Source organism: Schistocerca americana, chromosome 4, assembly GCF_021461395.2.
Source record: "Schistocerca americana isolate TAMUIC-IGC-003095 chromosome 4, iqSchAmer2.1, whole genome shotgun sequence".
Taxonomy (NCBI): domain Eukaryota; kingdom Metazoa; phylum Arthropoda; class Insecta; order Orthoptera; family Acrididae; genus Schistocerca; species Schistocerca americana.
This window is the reverse complement of record NC_060122.1, coordinates 481,000,450-481,021,814: the sequence shown is the minus strand read 5'-3', so window position 1 is coordinate 481,021,814 and position 21,365 is coordinate 481,000,450. Positions and strand designations below refer to the sequence as shown.

The window sequence follows — 21,365 nt, the reverse complement described above, 5'->3', positions numbered from 1 at the left end:
CCTGTGCAAGCTTCTTCATCTCCCAGTACCTACTGCAGCCTACATCCTTCTGAATCTGCTTAGTGTATTCATCTCTTGGTCTCCCTCTACGATTTTTACCCTCCACGCTGCCCTCCAATACTAAATTTGTGATCCCTTGATGCCTCAGAACATGTCCTACCAACCGACCCATTCTTCTAGTCAACTTGTGCCACAAACTCCTCTTCTCCCCAATTTTGACATGAGAGTATCAAAACAGCACTGTGTGTGCTCAAAATCAGTGATAACAAAGTATTCATTGTTAAATAATTTAAAAATTTACAAGAGAGGACCACTGAAAATTGTAATGAAAACTAGGCAAAAAGGCCACAATTCAGTTACAAAAAATGCCTTTCCAGGAGTTGCAAAATCCAACACCATATAACAGAGATCAAACCAGAAACACTCTACACATCAGACACACTTACTCTCACACACAAAACATTAAATAACTATTAGAAGTTAAAAAATATACAATTTTGAAAAAAAAGTTTTGAGGCCAAGAATAAAAGCTGGTACACATCATCCAAAACTCCAATGCAGAAATCTACAGGTAAAACCCTAAAATGCAGTTACTGTGTGTGTGTGTGTGTGTGTGTGTGTGTGTGTGTGTGTGTGAACAGTAGTTTGCAGTGTGTACATGTAGATGTACACAAAGAAGTGCCCCAGGGAAGTGTGATATGACTGTTACTTTTTCTATACACATAAGTGATCTAGCACACAGGCTGTGCAGCAATCTGCATTTGTTTGCTGATGATGCTGTGGTGTACAGGAAGATGTCTAATATAAGTGTCCTTAAATTGATGCAAGTTGATCTAGACAAAATTTCTAGCTGGTGAGATGAATGGCAGCTGGATCTTAATGTAGAAAAATGAAAGTTGATGTGGATGAGTAGGAGAAAAAAAAATTCGTAATGTTTGGGTACAGCATTAGCAGTATCGTGCTTGACAGAGTCACATCATTTAAACAAATGGGCATAACATAGTGAAGAGGTATGAAATGCAGTGAGCATATGAGGACTGTGATAGGGCAGGCAAATGGTCAACTTTGGTTCATGGGAGAATTGTAGGAAAATGTGGTTCATCTGTAAAGGAGATTGCATACAGGATGCTAGTGTGACATATGCCTGAGTACTGCTCGAGTGTTTGGAATTCACACCAGGTCAGGTTGAAAGAAGACGTACAATCAATTCAGAGGCCGAACTGCTACATTTGTTATCGGTAGGTTCGATCAGCATGTAAGTGTTACAGATATGCTTCAAGAGCTCAAGTGGGAATCCCTAGAGGAAAGAAGAGATTCATTCTGAAGAACATTAAAACTGAGAAAGTTTATAGAACTGGCATTTGTGGCCGACTACAGAACGATCCTACTGCCGCCAACATACATTTCACGTAGGGAACATGAAGCGAGAAATTAGGGTTCATGTGGAGACATACAGACAGCCATTTTTCGCTTGCTGTATCTGTGAGTGGAACAGGGTACCATGCACCATATGGTGTCTTGCAGAGTGTGTATGTATGTAGATGTATAACTAAAATCCAGCTCATGGGGCACACAGAAATAATTGACTAAAGAAAGGAATAGACATTACGGTCTAATTTCCTGTCAATAACAGGGTTATCATGTAAAGTACCATCTTCCACAATACAAATCGTGTCTTACCACCACACCACCTCACCCAGTAAGAGGAGGATGAGATTAGTGTTTAACATCCCGTCGACAACGAGGTCATTAGAGACGGAGCACAAGCTCGGATTAGGGAAGGATGGGGAAGGAAATTGGCCGTGCCCTTTCGAAGGAACCATCCCGGCATTTGCCTGAAGTGATCTAGGGAAATCACGGAAAACCTAAATCAGGATGGCCGGACGCGGGATTGAACTGTCGTCCTCCCGAATGCGAGTCCAGTGTGCTAACCACTGCGTCACCCAGTAAGAAATGGATAGAAACAAGATAACCCGTCAGATCCACTCACTCTTGAAAAACAATATTACTAGACCCACCTGGTACTGACAAACACAAAAATACCTTAAAGAATAATGATCACTGAATTTACAAGACCAAGACGCAATGAATAGAGTCATACAAACACGGGATTTTGAGGAATAAGGGAAAAGGCCTACATAAAGTGTCATGGGCAGAGCTATGGAAACATATTCACTTCATACACATGTAAAAACTCTGGGTTAAAATGAAGGGGAACAAATTCTAATTTTGCACAGACTGAAGTGATACATTTGTGACAGAAAAAAAGGAGAAGAAGATATCACAAGGAGAGGAAAGTAAAAGAAATATGTGAGAAAGAACAACAAATGCCAAATAAACAGAGTGAAGGGAGCATTCTCAGTGTGTGTGGTGGTGGTGTTGTTGTTATTGGGAGGAAGTAACAAAACTGCTTACAATGCATGCTCTGATGAAAGAAATAGCATCAATGATGGAAATCTCCATCAGCCACAGATATCCACTTAAAAATGAATTTATCAGAAGAGTGCTTATTGAACTTCTTCATGCAGATCTGTGCAATGTTTCTTGATGTATAACACATGAAAGTAGCCCAAATAATAAACTTGCTGAGCAATCAGATATTTTTGTATGTGTGTCCAAATAAAAAATAAAGTAATTTGCCGTATTCCCAAAATAACACTAATACATAATGTTAGTTTCTGTGACACACACACATTACCACCATCTCTGGGAAGAAAAGGATGAGCTGAACACAAAAATGGTATTCTACAACCGACTACACTAATGGCTGCAAGATCCACAGCAAAATATGACAGCACAAGTTAGGGCTTCACTTCTAAGCAGTTGTGTATTATAATATTGAAAAGGAAAACACTTCAGGCGACACATGAAGATGGCCTAAGAAGCTGAAAGCTGGTTCATGATTAAATAAATATAATATTAAAAAGGAAAAAAAACTTCCTAATGTGGTGCAAAATTAAATTTATTTGGTCATGAACTGGATTTTGGCTTCTCAGGCCGCCTTCAGGTGACAACTGAATGTCGCAAACACAGATAAATGTGATGTGTGACTTACATTGATAATATTTGTACAGAAGATACAAAAATGACAAAGTGTTTACATAGGACAACATTACAATGATTATGTTAACTAAAAAAGGGTGCAAACAAAATTTTTATGTGAGGATACATTTAACAAATGATGAGAAATGTGATGAATTTACACTTTGAATTTAGTATTTGTAATGAAAACTTAACAAAGAAGAACATGGAAATTGAGTCTGCTCATTTAGGCTGGCATTCTGTGTCATGTGTTTGTTGATTTTCATTATTTCCAGTAGTGTCAGCTCTATGGTTTTCTCGACAGAATGTAAAACTTCACATTCTACCACATATGAATGATTTTCTACAGAAAGATGGTCAGCAAAGGTCAAATCTTTCTTCCTTAATTGCCAGCTTCTCTGGTGTTAACATAGCCTAATTGTCAAAGATCTGTTAGACTGACCAATACACACTTTTTCACAATGCTTGCAAGTGATTTTACAGGTTGGCAATTATTGAACTATATGAAATACAATTGTCATAACTTCTGAATGGTTTGTGTTAGGACATTCAAACTGCATGGTTGGCCACAGGCCATGTTGGGAATTAGTGTGAGCATGTATGGTCTGGTTTAGTGATGTAGCCTACTTTCATTTGGATGGATTCATCAATAAACAAAACTGACACATTTAGGGGACTGAGAATCTGAATTTCACGATCGAGAAGTCTCTTCACCCTCAATGGGTGGCTGTGTGGTGTGCAATGTCCAGTCACGGAATGATCGTGCGATATTTGGTTTTGGAAGATGACTTTATCCTCATTATCCAAAGTTGCCCTAACTTTGTCAAGATGTGGTTCATGCAAGGCGGAGCTCAACCCCATCAAAGCAGGAGAGTGTTTGACGTCTTGGAGGAGCACTTTAGGGACCACATTCTGCCTTTACAGGACCCAGAGGCCACTGGTATAGACCTCTATTGGCCACCATATTCTCTGGGTCTGAATACCTGTTACTCCTTTTTGTGGGGCTATACTAAAGAGACTAGGTGTACAGCAATAGCCCCAAAACCATTGCTGAGTTGAAAACAGCCACTCAGCAGGTCATTAACAGCACTGACGTTCCGATACTTCAGCGGGTCATGCAGAATTTCGCTATTCATCTGCGCCACATCATTGCCAATGATGGCAGGCTTACTGAACACATCATATCCTAAATCCGAACATCTGTAGTGATGTTTACATGTTGAACACAGTGTGTGTTCATCATAGTTTGTTACTAATTTACGATTTTTTTTTCATATAGCTCAATAATTGTCACCATGTACATACACTACTCTGTGCCAAGGGTTGCAATTTGTCTTTACTATTGCATAAAATTTTTGTTATGTTATTGGTATTATAAAATACAGGACTGTGCTTGTAAGACTTTAACTTTCTTGCAAGATTGTCTCAAATGTTGCCAATGTACGGAATTTTGCACGAGGCTTTGAAACTATGGAGTGACTGCAGTTGGGCTGCGTACAGAAGTGGTGTAATTTTATTATTTTTCTTTATTCGTAGAGTACTGTCAACCAGAACAAAGCTATAGCCATTGGTGGAAGCTATTTGTTTGACAGTTAGTAGTCTTGTCAGAAAGACTGATATGGATAATGGGACAGATATGAGGCGATGCACCATCGAATGGCTGCGTGGATGCTGGGAGCTTGCAGGGATCATCATATCAGTAGTTATGTTTCTTCTGTAAATACGAGATACTTGTTTTGTTGCACTAATACCTATATCAAGGTCCAAGAAATTTATAGAAGAATCTCCAAGCTCCATTGTAAACTGAATTGTGAGTTTAAATGCTGTAGTTGGTTGGTTGGTCGGTTTGGGGAAGGAGACCAGACAGCGTGGTCATCGGTCTCATCGGATTAGGGAAGGATTGGGAAGGAAGTCGGCCGTGCCCTTTCAGAGGAACCATCCCGGCATTTGCCTGGAGTGATTTAGGGAAATCACGGAAAACCTAAATCAGAATGGCCGGACGCGGGATTGAACCGTCGTCCTCCCGAATGCGAGTCCAGTGTCTAACCACTGCGCCACCCCGCTCGGTCAAAATGCTGTAGTAATGTATTTAACTGTCTAGTGGTACTGCTCCACACACACACAGCAATTCATCGACATATCTGAACCAGTACTTAATTTTACAATTCAATGGCTCTTTCTGTAAGAAAATTTATTTGAAATTGACCACAAAAATTTCAGATAGTATAGGACTAAGACGTGAACCCATAGCTAGGCCAACAGACTGACTATAATACTTCCTTTGTTCAAAAGACCTAAACAGCTCGATTTATTCGCTTGACAATTACATTGCTGAAGATTATATTCCTTTTAAACTTGCTTTATGTACTGATTTCATTGCGTAAGAGTTTGTCACTAGAAGCAGCAGTAGCTTTTAAATCATGGGCTACCAAATGTTTTTTTAGAAGCATCATCACCTATCATGAGCACGAGATCCAGTTTTAGCACATCTAGCTGTTTTTCAGAAACCATGCGTGATGGAGCATATTTAATACCTTTATTTAACACTTTGAGCTAATCCTCAGTAACTGGTACATTTGATAAGTTTGTTATCTGATGAGCAAACAGTTGTTTACGGGCAGGTGTTCTCAGTGGTTTATATTTTGTTAACTGCAACAGTTTTTCTTCTTGGCAGAGATACATTTGGTGAACAGTTGCATTTACATCTTCATGCATATCATGATCTAAACTGCTGAAATTGCATGGCTGTGTGATGGTCGTAATAAGCAAGTGACAAACTTTTAAATGTGAACTTATGTTATCACATATTCTGTACCAGCTTCATATTGTCCACATTCGCTCACTGATGTGGATAGCTCTCATTGGAGCTGATAAATTACACTTTGATTTAATGCTGACATTAACACAGAATGGTGTATATAAAATCAGTTGCAAGTGAAAAAGTGCATACTGGCCCATCAGACAGAGCTGTGGGAATTGGGCTATGTGAACATGAGAGAAGCAGGTGATTAAGGAACAAAGATTTGACTTTTGATGATATCTTATAGCAGAAAACCAACTGTTCATATGATGTAGAAAGTGATGTTTTACAATTTGTCAAGAAAAACAGAAAGATGACCCTACTGGAAATCAACAAACACATGATGCAGAATGCCCACCCTAGTATTAAATGATCAGATTGAATTTCCATTTTCTCCTTTGGTAAATTAAGTTTTTTTACAAATACTGGATTCAAACTGTAAATTTATAATATTTCTCATCATTTATTAAATGTATCTCCACACAAAAACTTTTTTTGCCTCTATTTTTTAGTTAATGTAATTACTGTAATGTTTTCCTATGTAAACACTGTCATTTTCCTATCTTCTGTGCAAATAGTATCTGTGTTGTACACTATGTTTATCTATGTTTGTAACATTCAGTTGTCACCTGAAGATGGTCTGAGAACTCAAAAGCTGGTTCGTAAACAAATAAATATAATTTTGCACAGCATTATGAAGTTTTTTCCTTTTTAATATTATTATCATGTTCCACTATGCACAAATGAAAATTTAACAAATGAAATAAATATAATTTTGCAGAACATTAGGAAGTCCTCTTTTTTTCCAATTTTATCATCACGTTCTGCCAAGCACTGACAGAAAATTCAACTAAAATTACTTTAATACACTCTAATGAATCACAACACCTAATAGGCACCAGTGTGAAAAATGTACATAATATACAACTGTACATAAAATAAGAAAAATCCAACCACTCCCCTATAGCAGACTGACATGTGGCACATAGATAAACATAACAGAAAACAGTATTCACACTAGCTTTTAGGCTCTTACTCTTTTTGTAGCAAAATAAGAAAAACACACACACACACACACACACACACACACACACACACACACACACACACACACACACACAGGGACAAAGAATCCAGTGAAATTTTTTAAAGTGCTTTATCTGAAAACTACCTTGAGCAGTTAAACAGAGAACCAACTCGTGGCGATAACATATTAGACCTTCTGGTGACAAACAGACACAAACTATCTGAAACAGTTAACGCAGAACAGGGAATCAGCGATCATAAAGCGGTTATTGCATCGATGATTTCAGCCGTAAATAGAAATATTAAAAAAGGTAGGAAGATTTTTCTGTTTAGCAAAAGTGACAAAAAGCAGATTACAGAGTACCTGACGGCTCAACACAAAAGTTTTGTCTCAAGTACAGATAGTGTTGAGGATCAGTGGACAAAGTTCAAAACAATCGTACAATATGCGTTAGATGAGTATGTGCCAAGCAAGATCGTAAGAGATGGAAAAGAGCCACCGTGGTACAACAACCGAGTTAGAAAACTTCTGCGGAAGCAAAAGGAACTTCACAAAAAACATAAACATAGCCAAAGCCTTGCAGACAAACAAAACTTACACGAAGCAAAATGTAGTGTGAGGAGGGCTATGCGAAAGGTGTTCAATGAATTCAAAAGTAAAGTTCTATGTACTAACTTGGCAGAAAATCCTAAGAAATTTTGGTCTTATGTCAAAGCAGTAGGTGGATCAAAACAAAATGTCCAGACACTCTGTGACCAAAATGGTACTGAAACAGAGGATGACAGACTAAAGGCCGAAATGCTAAATGTCTTTTTCCAAAGCTGTTTCACAGAGGAAGACTGCACTGTAGTTCCTTCTCTAGATTGTCGCACAGATGACAAAATGGTAGATATCAAAATAGACGACAGAGGGATAGAGAAATAATTAAAATCGCTCAAAAGAGGAAAGGCCGCTGGACCTGATGGGATACCAGTTCAATTTTACACAGAGTACGCGAAGGAACTTGCCCCCCTTCTTGCAGCAGTGTACTGTAGGTCTCTAGAAGAACGTAGCGTTCCAAAGGATTGGAAAAGGACACAGGTCATCCCTATTTTCAAGAAGGGACGTCGAACAGATGTGCAGAACTATAGACCTATATCTCTAACGTCGATCAGTTGTAGATTTTTGGAACATGTACTATGTTCGAGTATAATGACTTTTCTGGAGACTAGAAATCTACTCTGTAGGAATCAGCATGGGTTTCGAAAAAGACAGTCGTGTGAAACCCAGCTCGCGCTATTCGTCCACGAGACTCAGAGGGCCATAGACACGGGTTCACAGGTAGATGCCGTGTTTCTTGACTTCCGCAAGGCATTCAATACAGTTCCCCACAGTCGTTTAATGAACAAAGTAAGAGCGTATGGACTATCAGACCAATTTTGTGATTGGATTGAAGAGTTCCTAGATAACAGAACGCAGCATGTCATTCTCAATGGAGAGAAGTCTTTCGAAGTGAGAGTGATTTCAGGTGTGCCGCAGGGGAGTGTCATAGGACCGTTGCTATTCACAATATACATAAATGACCTTGTGGATGACATCGGAAGTTCACTGAGGCTTTTTGCAGATGATGCTGTGGTGTATCGAGAGGTTGTAACAATGGAAAATTGTACTGAAACACAGGAGGATCCGCAGCGAATTGACGCATGGTGCAGGGAATGGCAATTGAATCTCAATGCAGACAAGTGTAATGTGCTGCGAATACATAGAAAGATAGATCCCTTATCATTTAGCTACAAAATAGCAGGTCAGCAACTGGAAGCAGTTAATTCCATAAATTATCTGGGAGTACGCATTAGGAGTGATTTAAAATGGAATGATCATATAAAGTTGATCGTCGGTAAAGCAGATGCCAGACTGAGATTCATTGGAAGAATCCTAAGGAAATGCAATCCGAAAACAAAGGAAGTAGGTTACAGTACGCTTGTTTGCCCACTGCTTGAATACTGTTCAGCAGTGTGGGATCCGTACCAGATAGGGTTGATTGAAGAGATAGAGAAGATCCAACGGAGAGCAGCGCGCTTTGTTACAGGATCATTTAGTAATTGCAAAAGCGTTACAGAGATGATAGATAAACTCCAGTGGAAGACTCTGCAGGAGAGACACTCAGTAACTGCGTACGGGTTTTTGTTGAAGTTTCAAGAACATAACTTCACTGAAGAGTCAAGCAGTATATTGCTCCCTCCTACGTATATCTTGCGAAGAGACCATGAGGATAAAATCAGAGAGATTAGAGCCCACACAGAAGCATACCGACAATCCTTCTTTCCACGAACAATACGAGACTGGAATAGAAGGGAGAACCGATAGAGGTACTCAGGGTACCCTCCGCCACACACCGTCAGGTGGCTTGCGGATTATGGATGTAGATGTAGATTCTGCTACGATAAACAAATGTACAGTGTGCCTAGCAGATGACACGTACGGCTGGCTATCAAAGCTGGAAAAATTTCATTTTCACAAACCTATTACATACTTTGTATTACTTAGAAGGAAAATATTCATTAGGTATTCTACTTTTATGGTGACGCATCTCTGTTATACAGACAAGTCATTCCAAAGTAGAAGAGCAAAACTAGCCTTCAGTTTTTACTCAATGAGAGTCCTCCAATTATTTTTCAATGTCAAAACTGTTTTAGCCTAATAAGGCATATGCCATGTGATCCACAAGCTTCACGAGAAAATTTTTTGTTTTGTTTTAGCTGATGACATCATTTTGTACTCTAAAATACAGATTTGCAGTCATACTGATGTACATCATTTTCTGGTTAACTTCAGATGAGTGCAGTATGAGCTGAACTGCATGAGGGGCTTAGTTACTTAGTTAGTTAGTTGGATGCGTGTTCCATTGATCAATTGCACAGTACGGTAGCCGTTATGATGTGGAACGTGTCGAGGGCATCCTGTTCAGCTCAGTGTTAACATGCCTTACAGCAGTGTTTACCCAGGGCTGATCATGGTGCTGAAAGACCTCCACAAACCCCACATTTGTGTGTTCAGTTTCTGCTCCTATTTTATCCAAGTCTTGCCTAATACTGTATCTTGGATTCATAGCCAGGCTGTTTCCTGCTCCCCAACTATAATTACCTGATGTTCCTTCTCAAAGTCCCTGCATAGCTGATCTAAGTTTTCTGTCACCTGGCTAAGGCTAGCACTTGGTTTCACAATACTTGTGACCTAGTACACTGCACCTAATTTCTCCTGAAGCTGCTGGCCCACGCCCCTCCCTTGGCTGCTGCCTATAAGCAGAATTCTTCTTTTCCTATTCTGGTTTGATCCCGATCTGTCTTTTTTCTTTAAGCTAATATTCTGCTTCAACCTACTCTCAACTACATCTGGATGAGCCCCTTCCTCCACTACAGATAGCAAGCCAAACTGATTTACTAATTGAATTACTGGAGTTTTTTCAAGCGTTCCCCTTTTTCGCCCTTTGCTTGCTACCTTTTCCCAGTTCCCAGTCTCTTTTTCCTCCCTTTGTTCTCCTCTTCAAATCAGTGACTACATGTACATAAGATCCACAGAGAAGAAACTGCCGTGAAATATTCCATGACTCAATAATGAAATACATTTATGCCACAAACTACTTCACTATAAACAAACAGAAAACAGATCACAAACCAAATAATCTAATGATCTAAGTGTGATACTGAATACACTGTTTCTTTGCAAGGACCAAGAGAGGACCAACACATAGAGGTCTTGGAAAGCGCCATACACAGAGCGTCAGAAACAAGTGAATGAAAGAGAATGAACTCACAAACCATGTAGCCAGTAGTGAGAGATCAAACTGATTAAAATTTACAATACAATACAATCAAATCTCTTCCACTCTACTAGAAGGAGAAGACAACACACACAACATTTATGACAAAGTAGCAATGAGAAACAAAGCACCAAACTTGTAGAGTAAACATCAGTACTGCAGCAGATGAACGAGGGTGATCAATAGGATTGGGGTCATGTGACCAGATGCACAACATAAGCCACCTCATATCCATCCGGTGTTCTTTATATCGTTCTGACATAATTTGACTGTGTTGGTTTAGCATCCTCTCTTGTTAAAAATGCATGTCACATACAGGGTGCTGTAAATAACCACACAGAGCCACATGTGCAGACAGTAGGTTGTAATGTTCCCTGGCAGCACACACACACACACACACACACACACACACACACACACACACACACACACACACACACACACACTGTTAATGAACTGAAATGACATTTAATTGTACTATGTGCGCCGCTATGAAGTGGTTCGTATGTGCTGTAATTGTTTAACAAAAAATATTGTTTAATTTTGTATAAAGGACGTTGGTGGTTGTTGTAATATTTTCTGTAATAATATTCTCGATGTATTTATGATTGTAATATTTCTATACTCATAATGTAATTACGAAATATGTTAATATCTGCGATGAAAATATGTAAAATATAGCCACAGAGGAAAATGATGTTGTAAGATTACAAAGAGATAGTCATAATCAGCAATAGTATAAATAGCACTACATAATGTGCATTCTTTGTTGTCTTCTTCGAGAGCTGAGAGAGAGAGGAACCTGTGACGTAGCATTATATGAATGAGTAGACTTCTTTTGTCTGTATCTATCTTTAGCCGCCATTAGAGGAGGAATTATAAAGGTGTGCAATTTTAATTATTGTTATGGTCTAAATACACTATAATTTATCAAAATTGTGTATTGGTGTTGCTGGGCTGTGCCGCGAGCGAACGATTTGCAGCGGCGGCTCATTTAAAAAATTGTTCCGCTATAAAATTAACCAAACCTGTAAATCGGGAGCAGGTAAAATTAGCAGTGAATTACGAAATATTTTTCTTTTACAGCGATCCTGAGGCTGACTGAATTTATTACTGGTATTACATTTGTGCATTCATAGGCGGATAATTAACGTTGAAGTTGTTTATCTGTTGGTTCTTTCAATTTCTAAAGCAAATAACTTAAACGTATAGTGAAGTGTGTTTTGTCAATGATAATTAAACGTTCAGGTCGGCTTGGCAATATTTAACCATTTTATGCTAACAGAGACAGTCTTGTGTTCCATAGCTAACGTCGGGAAAGAATTCAGTAAATATTTAAAAACCCACTGCATCTAGAAAATATGTTCCAAGGCCGAAATATGTAAAAAATTTAATTTAAATAATTTTCAAAGTCAGTCAGTTTGAATTTATCAGCATGAGAGGGTTGCTAAAGTTCACGTAATATTAAATGTGCTTAATTCTGTCTAAACGAATTTTTATTACCACACGTAAAAAAAGGGGTTCTGCAACAAAGTTCGTACTGAAAGAGTAAATAACAAAAATATTTAAAGCCATTTCTTCCCCATTTTCATCCATTCATTTAATAAATTTTTTTTTCTCATTAAAAGGTCCACTACCAATTGCTGGCAAAAGACGATGGCAGATGTGTCAAGGGGGATGGATCCATTTCATTCCATGAAATCATATGAGGTAGAAGAGTACCTCCACCACCTGCCTGAAAGATAATCTGTTGGCAGGATTCATCACTATATGTGGTTTCCAATACAGTCATACACCATCACCAGTAAGTATCAATATGACCACAACTTATCAGTCCAGGTAAACTTCAAGTGTCCAATGTCAGTGCTTCTGTACCCATGCTAATCTCTGTGCCTTATGAGACGTGGCAAGCAAATGTAGATACATAGGGGTGGTCAGTTCAGTATCACATAGTGGGGTCTTGGTTCTGGATGATCTGGCTGATCACAGGCAGCTGTCGTCATCAGTGCTAGTGTCCAGTATTGTAATGGGGAGTGATACTTCACTGTAGCCAGTCTATCTGTCATTGCCATATGCAATACTTGATGATGACCTCTTTTATCAATATGTTGTTTGGCTACAGCAGCTGACACTCTTAGTGATGGTTTCCCCCAAATGATGGTTCTTCTGATACATTTTTGACACAGTAGCACATGACAAGCTCTGTGCCTGAATCTCTGAATTTCTCTAGAAATGCATGATCTGCCCGTAATGAAATGCACAGATATTGCGCATATTGTTTATCGTGTGCTTGACTGCACACAAATTGGTAATACAATTTCTGATATTATCCCAGTCAAGTGACATGCTGAACTAACCCGTTATGCCATGGCAACAGGAACAAAGCATTCTCTTTACTCCTGCTCCTGCTGCTGCTCCCCCTCTCCCTACCCCTGTCCACACACAACGGCAGTTGGCTCTGTCTCAATAGATCAGTATTTTATACACCACCTTATGGAGAAGATGCAGCATACTACTAGAAAATTCAACTCTAGATCAATTGTTTGTTAAGTGCAGAAACAGTTGTTTGAAAATAATAGAACTACCATAATGCTGGGCACATACATTTACAATGAAGAACACAATGTGTTTATACACAGTTAGGTTTATGTTGAACTGGTGGTACTGCACACAAGGACTAGAATTTCTGTGTACAAACTGTTTTTATACAACTGACAAGGCGTAATAAAGTGCTGTAACAGAGACATAATGAAAGATACTAGAAACAATTTTAAAGCTTGACTGTCCTAAGCATCTTCCATGGCATTAACTTCTGCATTCTACTGTTTTAGTCAGGCAACCTGATAGTACAACTTTGTCATTTCTTCACTGTCTGTGCACAAAAATCTGTCTCCTAAGCTATATTTCTCTTGTTATTTCTGGCTACATGTTCCCATTGTTGTTGCAGAAAATATACATACAATCATGCCAAGATCAAATGCTAATAATTTGTCTATAACATGCATTTACTAATAACTGAAAAAGCAGAAATTAACACAATTAAATTATTGTGATGGCGATGATGGTGGTAGTAGTGATGATGCAATCATAACACTGGTAAATGATAATACTAAATAATGTAGATTTTTCAGAATCTGAAGTAGTGAACAGATTCATGGAATAAATATAACTAACATCTTATGAATATAATAGAGGGAAACTTTCCATGTGTATGTTTGTGTTTGTTTGTGTGTCTATCGACCTGCCAGCGCTTTCATTAGGTAAGTCACATCATCTTTGTTTTTAGATATAACTAACATCTTATTTGGACTGATGGCACAGAGACTACAAATAAATTCAATACCATGGATAACAGCTAAACATACAAATCTTTGTAAAGAAATCTACAAGGTTCCCACAATGTGATACTTGTAGAGTCAATCCCTCACATATGTTACATAAACATTACAGAAAGACTTTAAAAGTAAGTAGTTTAGTGAAAGAGACCACTCACCGAATAGCTGAAGCATTGAGTCATCGACAGGCAGGCACAAAAACGAAGGAAAACTTGCTAGCTTTCAGAATGAATACTTTGATGAGCCAGATTAAAATTCACACACATGTACACACAGTGAAGCCCTACTTTTATACTTCTCAAGAGACTTCAAAAAATGGTGAAATATGAAGTAAAATGTAAAATGTGGGAAATAACTTTTTAAGTGGTAGTAGTTATGTATTGGATCCGCCCTCGCATTGTCATAGTTTATTTTGATATCGGTACATAATAGACATGAAAATACTTGTTAGAGACTTGTTTATTATCCAATAAAGGTTTCCTGAATTTCCTAATATGTTTACCCGCTGATGTAAATGGAACTAGTTAACTGTTTGGGAAGTAGAAACACTTTACTTAATCTCATTCACCACAATCGATGTTTCGGAAAGGTCTGCAATTGTGTCATTCATTATCTAACTAATGAAATGCTGCATCACTTATGTATTTTTTGATGCTTAGAAAGGCGTTTTCCTTGAATTTATTCCTACTGTCAAGTGCAAATTTTTACATAGGTATTTTGTGTGATGGTTGCATATGTGATGGTCTGCATCTCTTGCTATCTAGGTGCCATACAAATAGGTACTGCGAGAGCACGCGCACACAAGGTTTTTGTGTGAAACATCACAAAAAAAAAAAAAAATGCGCAGGTGTCAACTAGCGCTACACAAGTGTCCAAACAACAAAACACATGAAATGTGATTTTCAGCCATCATGACGAGAGCAACATTCATGAAGTTGCACATGTGCAGTAGAGACTAAAAACTTGTCATTGGTCATTACTCGAATGAATGTAGTTACTCCCATCAGTCACTATGCCAATTAGGGGTTGGCAGCAGAAGGAAATAAAGTACGAATTGTACCAACTCTTACCAATTCATATCTTTTGATTAGCGTGTCATAGTTTCAAGAAACTTAAATGTATAACGATTGTAAACACCGCTTAAAGACCAACGCCATGCCTGTGTCATTTTACATCAATTACATCAGTTTTCTCTCCATGAACACCGTTTCATAAAACATAAATTCTGGGAAAATTATAAGTATGTTAACATAAAATTGGATGCGAATTAACAGTGTAAACATAGGAAATTTGCCAGGAGTGAAAAAAATGTTGTAAACGGTGGAAAAACGTTAATTCCAGGAACATAAAAGCGATGTTATATTGTATGTCCAGCTAGCATAATGTAGGGACAGAGGTGTGTGTGTGTGTGTGTGTGTGTGTGTGTGTGTGTGTGTGTGTGTGTGTGTGTGTGTGTACGCGTGCGCGCATTAACATGTTTTGTTTTGTATGTGTATTTTACTCTAGCTCATCAAAGGATTTATTCCGAAAGCTAGAAGTTTTCTTTCTCTTTTGTGTGTGTTTGTTGACAACTCAATGCTTTTGATATTCAGTGAAAGGTCCCCTTTACTCCTAAATTATTTACATTCTGTCAGAACTTTCCTTATGGTATTAGTAGTTTAAGAGATTTAGAACTACGATAACCAAATTCTGAAACTGAAGACACAAAGGGATTAAAAGAGAAGGCACTGATAGTTTTGGATGTAAGAAAACAGACATTTGTCTAACTCACACATAATCCTCAGGTATGCTGTGTTTTTTTACTCTCTGCCTTGTGTCCTATTACTCTGACCACCATTTTAATTAAAGCTAACTTGTCAGCTATGATGTACACTCATTTCTTTATCCCTCTCTCTTGACACTTTGTAAAGAGTGACCGAAAGCTTTTATATCGCCTTTCACAGCTCTTAGTGCTCCTCAGTTTTCATTGCCAGTCATTATCACTGCCCGGAAAAAAAAAAAAAAAACTTTCCATCAGATATTTACATATTTTTACTGAGTGTACAGCATACTTATTGACACTTGCACAGTCTAACCAACTAAAAATGAACAAAAATGGAAGAAAGCAGCTGTTACATCACCTTATTATGACATTCCACTATATTTTTTTTTATTATGAGCCCACATGAAAATTCACACAATGCAACATGCAAGAGAAGGAGAAGAGGATAGAACTGGATCTGATCATAGAGAAATAACACATAATCACATTTCTGTAAGGTTACTACATGCCGTTCTTTCTCGGAGGGATATACAACTCAAGCTTATAATCATTCTTCAGAAGTCAGAAGTTTCTACTGACATATGCAAGTGTCCAATACTAACAAGAAATCATTTTACATTACGAAAAGATTCTTTGGTGTTCACTTGCAGAAAATCATTGGCGTGCTATTTATAAAAATAAACTGGCCATGTTTAACTCTACTATTCAATGCTCGTTTTGAAAAAAACATTAGTGTAATAAAATCACATGTTCATTAATTATTTTTTACAATAAAGAATACTGAAATCTTAATGAGCATTAGTTTTTCAAGACAAATTTGTTAATGGTGTTCTGTTTGCTACGTGTTTTGACTGCCAATCTTTTTGATGTTATCTCTCATTCTTCCATTAACCAACCAATTTTCTTCTCTTAACTAATTTTTTATTTAATCACTCAACCACCTTGTGTTGTTTCCTAATATCACCAGCTGAGCTATGTCTTCTGTATGTCCTTGCCTGACCAACATTCCCACCTTAAATATGTACTTACTGCCTTTGTTTTTACCTGACAACCTTCCAAAATATTTAATGGCTTACTCCTGCTTTATCGATTTATAGTAACATGTATTCTTCATTGTTTTAGAACCACTTACTATTTCCAGTTCTGATGTTGTGCATGGCTACTACACGCCTGTGTACCTTACTCTAGCAATAGGGTAGTGTCTTACAGCATAGCATTCCTGATACACTCAGTGAGTATAAAGGAATACATCCTAAAATAGTGCTGTCCCAGGTGATGCTTATTTAGTATGCATTTTTCTTGTTACGGGTGAATTGTGCACTTCTTGCACATTCAATACTGCCTCTAGTCTCACTGCAGCTGTTTTACTCTCTTCTTTTTTTATTTTACAACAGCAGGTGTAAGTGAACTAAATGCAGCTGTGAAATTCTGCTTCATCCTCAAGAAAAAGTCACAAAACTGTTGTGATGTTGAAACCAGCTTAGACGGATGATAATATGAAAAAAAAATTAACCCTGTGGTGCATGAATTTCACTGCAGTGGACAGCTTTCAATGGTTACTTTTCTGGTATTTTCAATCAGTCATGAGGCTGCAAATGCATGTAGGGCACAACATTAGCAGGAAGTGCCCACTGCAGTTGACTGTGTGCATTTGCCTGATAGAAAACACTGAAGAAGCAACCATTACCAACTGTGCACTGTAGTGGACGCTATGTGCCAGAGGGTTAATCTTACAAAAATGGCAACTTGACAAGTCTTATCCCGGACACTATTAATTTCTAAGACAGACAAAAAGTCTACTAAATTTGTGGAGTATGCTTGAAGACCAACAACTGATTATGAACACATGACAGAGTTAACTGGCTTGTCTTCACATTTAGTTCAGCAAATTTTAATCAAAGATCTGGGAATGAGAAGGGTCATTGCTAAATCTGTGCCTTGGCTTCTAACTCAACTACAAACATAAAGTTGAGTACACGCAAGCTGTACTTTGAAAGAACAGCTCCAAATTGAGCCAGAATTTTTCCACAAGTTCATTAATGGTGACCACTCTCAGCAGTTATGATTCTGAAACCAAACAACAATCAAAACAGACAACATCATTGTCACCTAACAAAAAATGGCTTGCTAAATGTCAGGAGAATGTTCATTTGGTTTTGTGAAGTCACACTATGTAAAGTTATTAGTGCTTCATACCTGTACCATTAATAGTGTCTCAAGAAACTCATACCTTTTAACTGTGCTCTCAAAAATCACAATACAAACACTGTCCAGTTCTTGCAAGTAATATAATGTACCAAATACTTTTTCTCAGTATTCAAACATAAGCTACAAATTAATTAAATGTGTCTTGAGGATAGCAAGTATGTATTTTGTTTAGGTTTTGCATAGAATGATAACAAAATAGATCTTTGGTTATAAAAACGTTCTTTCAGTATCACTGAATCACTCTGCAGTACATGACCACAAGTGCATTAGCCAACCTCCTACATTATTAAGCAGCTACTAAAAGGAGTAAAATGCAGTTGGACCAAATAATATGAATACCTCATTTCTGAAGCTTGATTTCTGTCATATCTAGAATGGAATGGTAATGAGGGCTTTTGAAATAATTTTGAAAGACTATATTCAATGGTGCAGGTGTTGCTCATCCACTTACATGAGTGAAAGAAATCCTGTTTCAATTCTATGCTTCACATTATGTTCTTCACACAGGGTAATTGTAATTAAACTTTTGCTACTTGAAAAGGGCCCCCATGAAAAACGAGTGATCATAAAACAATGAAACATTGTAGAAACCTCTGTAAGAACACACAGAAGAGAAATAATGAATAAACAATTGAAAGAGACATTTTAATTTCCACATGACAAGGCAATATTTATTGATTGTGTACCATATTTACTTTCCAGGTTACAAATGTTGCTCAATCTGATGACTATCTGCATCCATGAAACCCTGTAACTGCACTGGACACACCATTTCACAATTCTTTGCACCACTTTTTGCACGGTGACTATGGAAAGTTAATCTGTCATGACACAGCTCGAGCACTGCTTGAAGATCACACACTGCATCCAGAATTCTCAGCTATGCCAAAAATAACTTCAACAATTTGTGATGCAATAGCCCATCGGCCTCTCCCAGGAGCAATTCACAAATCACCCGTTAATTTGAATTTCCAAGTCACGTTCTTCAACCCTGTGCAGAAAGAGGACCACTAAAACTTTATGAGTGAAACCACGCTTACCTTCCCCAGACCTATGTTGACTGTGCAGAACTGTAATGCACACTGATGCTTGTATTTCAATCCTACATTGCTGTTCCAGTACCAGCACATAACGACAAGTAATGACATGAACACTACTAACAACACAACCACTGGAGTGCACAGCGTGAATATCATTCCTATAAAGTTGATTATCCATATGGTAAATAATTATCCATCTACACTGGCTCAAGCAAGGAAAGTTCCATTATAACCATCCTGAACATTGACACATTCTCCAGTAGGGAACAGCAAAAAGTAGAATAAATCGACCAAAAGTTTCATTGCTCTGCAGCCCAAATGCTGTATTCTTTGCACTAGTGAATCCTATTCTTTGAAATCACCTGATTTACAAGAAGTGTGGCAAAAGCACTTCAACCACAAATCCTTTGTTTGTGCAGCTGCTGCCACTCTAGTGTTATTTACAGTGTGTGCACTAGATTGATTTAAGCTCAGCAATCACATTTCTATTCCTCTTTAATTCCCCATTGTCTGTATTATTACATCTACCTTCTTGACCACTGTCATGTTTAGCAAGTAAAAGTTTTCCTAGAAACTCTGTATGCTCACATAAAACTCAATACATTGGCTCTAAATACTGCTGGTAAACACAAGTACAGTGCTAAAAATATATAAACTCATTACACCTCATCTGGGCAATGGGAGCACCAACTGCATCACCATACACTTTACAAGGACATGCCCATCATAGCAGTTTAGCTGGAAACAAACTCCTTTGCTTACACAGAACTATCAAAAGTCAAAACAGATTTGGAATATCAGAGGCAAAAACAACCTATTTCAATGTAAAAACAACAAATTACAATAACAATGAAGAGGAATGAGTTGATTTCTGACTGGAGCCATATTTTGCTTTTGTGGACTCTACAGATTATGTAGTGCACTCTGATTGGGATCTGTTATTATTGTTAACTCGAGTGAGAGAGAGAGAGAGAGAGAGAGAGAGAGAGAGAGAGACTGTGTGTGTGTGTGTGTGTGTGTGTGTGTGTGTGTGTGGATAACTGGATATCTTGTCTCTGTTTTTACTTCAGGCTTTCTGTGCCTATGTCCAAGTTCTTCTAATTTAATGGCATACATACTTGTTGCAGAATTCCACGCATATCTGCTACAAACTTAAATGAGGCTGTAAACCACAAACTAATCTCAGATTATACATTTTCAGCAGAGCATACAGCCTATCCATTTTTAACAAAAGGTTTACACAGAAATGAACTCATGGGAAAAAAATATTCGTCACACAAGTACATGTAACTGCAGTTAGAAACTGCTTTAAAAAAATGTAACAGCTATATGCACTCACGGATCATCCAAATACTGGAAGACTTCCCGCATTGATACAGCACCCCAAAGTAATATGAAAAACAAGCGTACAAGGTTAAAGTAGTGTTCTGGTGGAATCCACATCACAAACTTCAAGTAAAACGTATTCAGTTCTGCAACGAGGAACTGAAAAAGATGAAAAAAGATTAAATGTTAGTTAAATTTGGAGTATTCATTTTAAATCATCACAAAGGAAAGTCTATACTAAGTTTATTTACAGGAGGAAGTAGTGGATGGAATTCTCATGTGAAACACCAATTTTCAATTTTATGCTACTTCTGTGACTTTCATGTCACTGTTGCAGCTTCGTACTTCAAAGGTCTTCGCAAACCTGACTTAACTTAGAGAAAAAAAAAAATAGGTTCTCACTAGAAAAAAAACCTTATATTAGTGAGCTTTATTAGCCATTAATCCACACAGGCAGTCCTGAAAAATGATGCCAACAAAAAAGAGAACTTTCAGCGATATACAAACAGTACACACACTCTCAAAATAAACAACACAAGGTACAAATATTAGAATACTTAACAATCTACTTAAAAAGGTGTTAATAAAAAGCTAAGCACACACAGAAAAACCTAAGAAATATACTAGAAGATAATCAGACTGACTGACATTTTTTTAATTGCTGTCTTTAAGACAATGAAGGCCTGCTGGAATGTTTTGTGACAGTCGTCCTCTGAGGTCATCTACATATTGCTAGCACAGTAGTAATGACATCACGCTACATTAAGCTCCCTACTGTATGATCCCTGACAAAGAAATGTAGGAAGTGAAGCATATTTTGCGAGACAGAAATGAGTGAATAAGTGACAGATCTCATAAATGTTTTCTGCACTGTGTATAAACTGAACAGAAAACATGCATATTTTTCTCTACCCGCATGTTATTGCCAGTTTATGCAACATGCAATATCTTCACTCAGAAAAGAGGGGTCAGACTGTAATGTAACAAACATATCACAAACATATACAACTTACATTGTCCTCTTAT

At 37.8% G+C, this 21,365-nt stretch overlaps 1 protein-coding gene across 2 annotated transcripts in view; it reads right to left on the bottom strand.

The window, feature by feature from the left end:
• LOC124612740 (phosphatidylserine synthase 2-like) overlaps nucleotides 1-21,365 on the bottom strand; it is a 218,050-nt gene that overhangs the window by 94,510 nt on the left and 102,175 nt on the right. For both annotated transcript variants that reach the window (XM_047141121.1, XM_047141122.1), the window contains exon 8: nucleotides 20,353-20,498. In XM_047141121.1, the coding sequence (XP_046997077.1) occupies nucleotides 20,353-20,498 (146 nt within the window). The remainder of the gene's footprint in view (nucleotides 1-20,352; nucleotides 20,499-21,365) is intronic.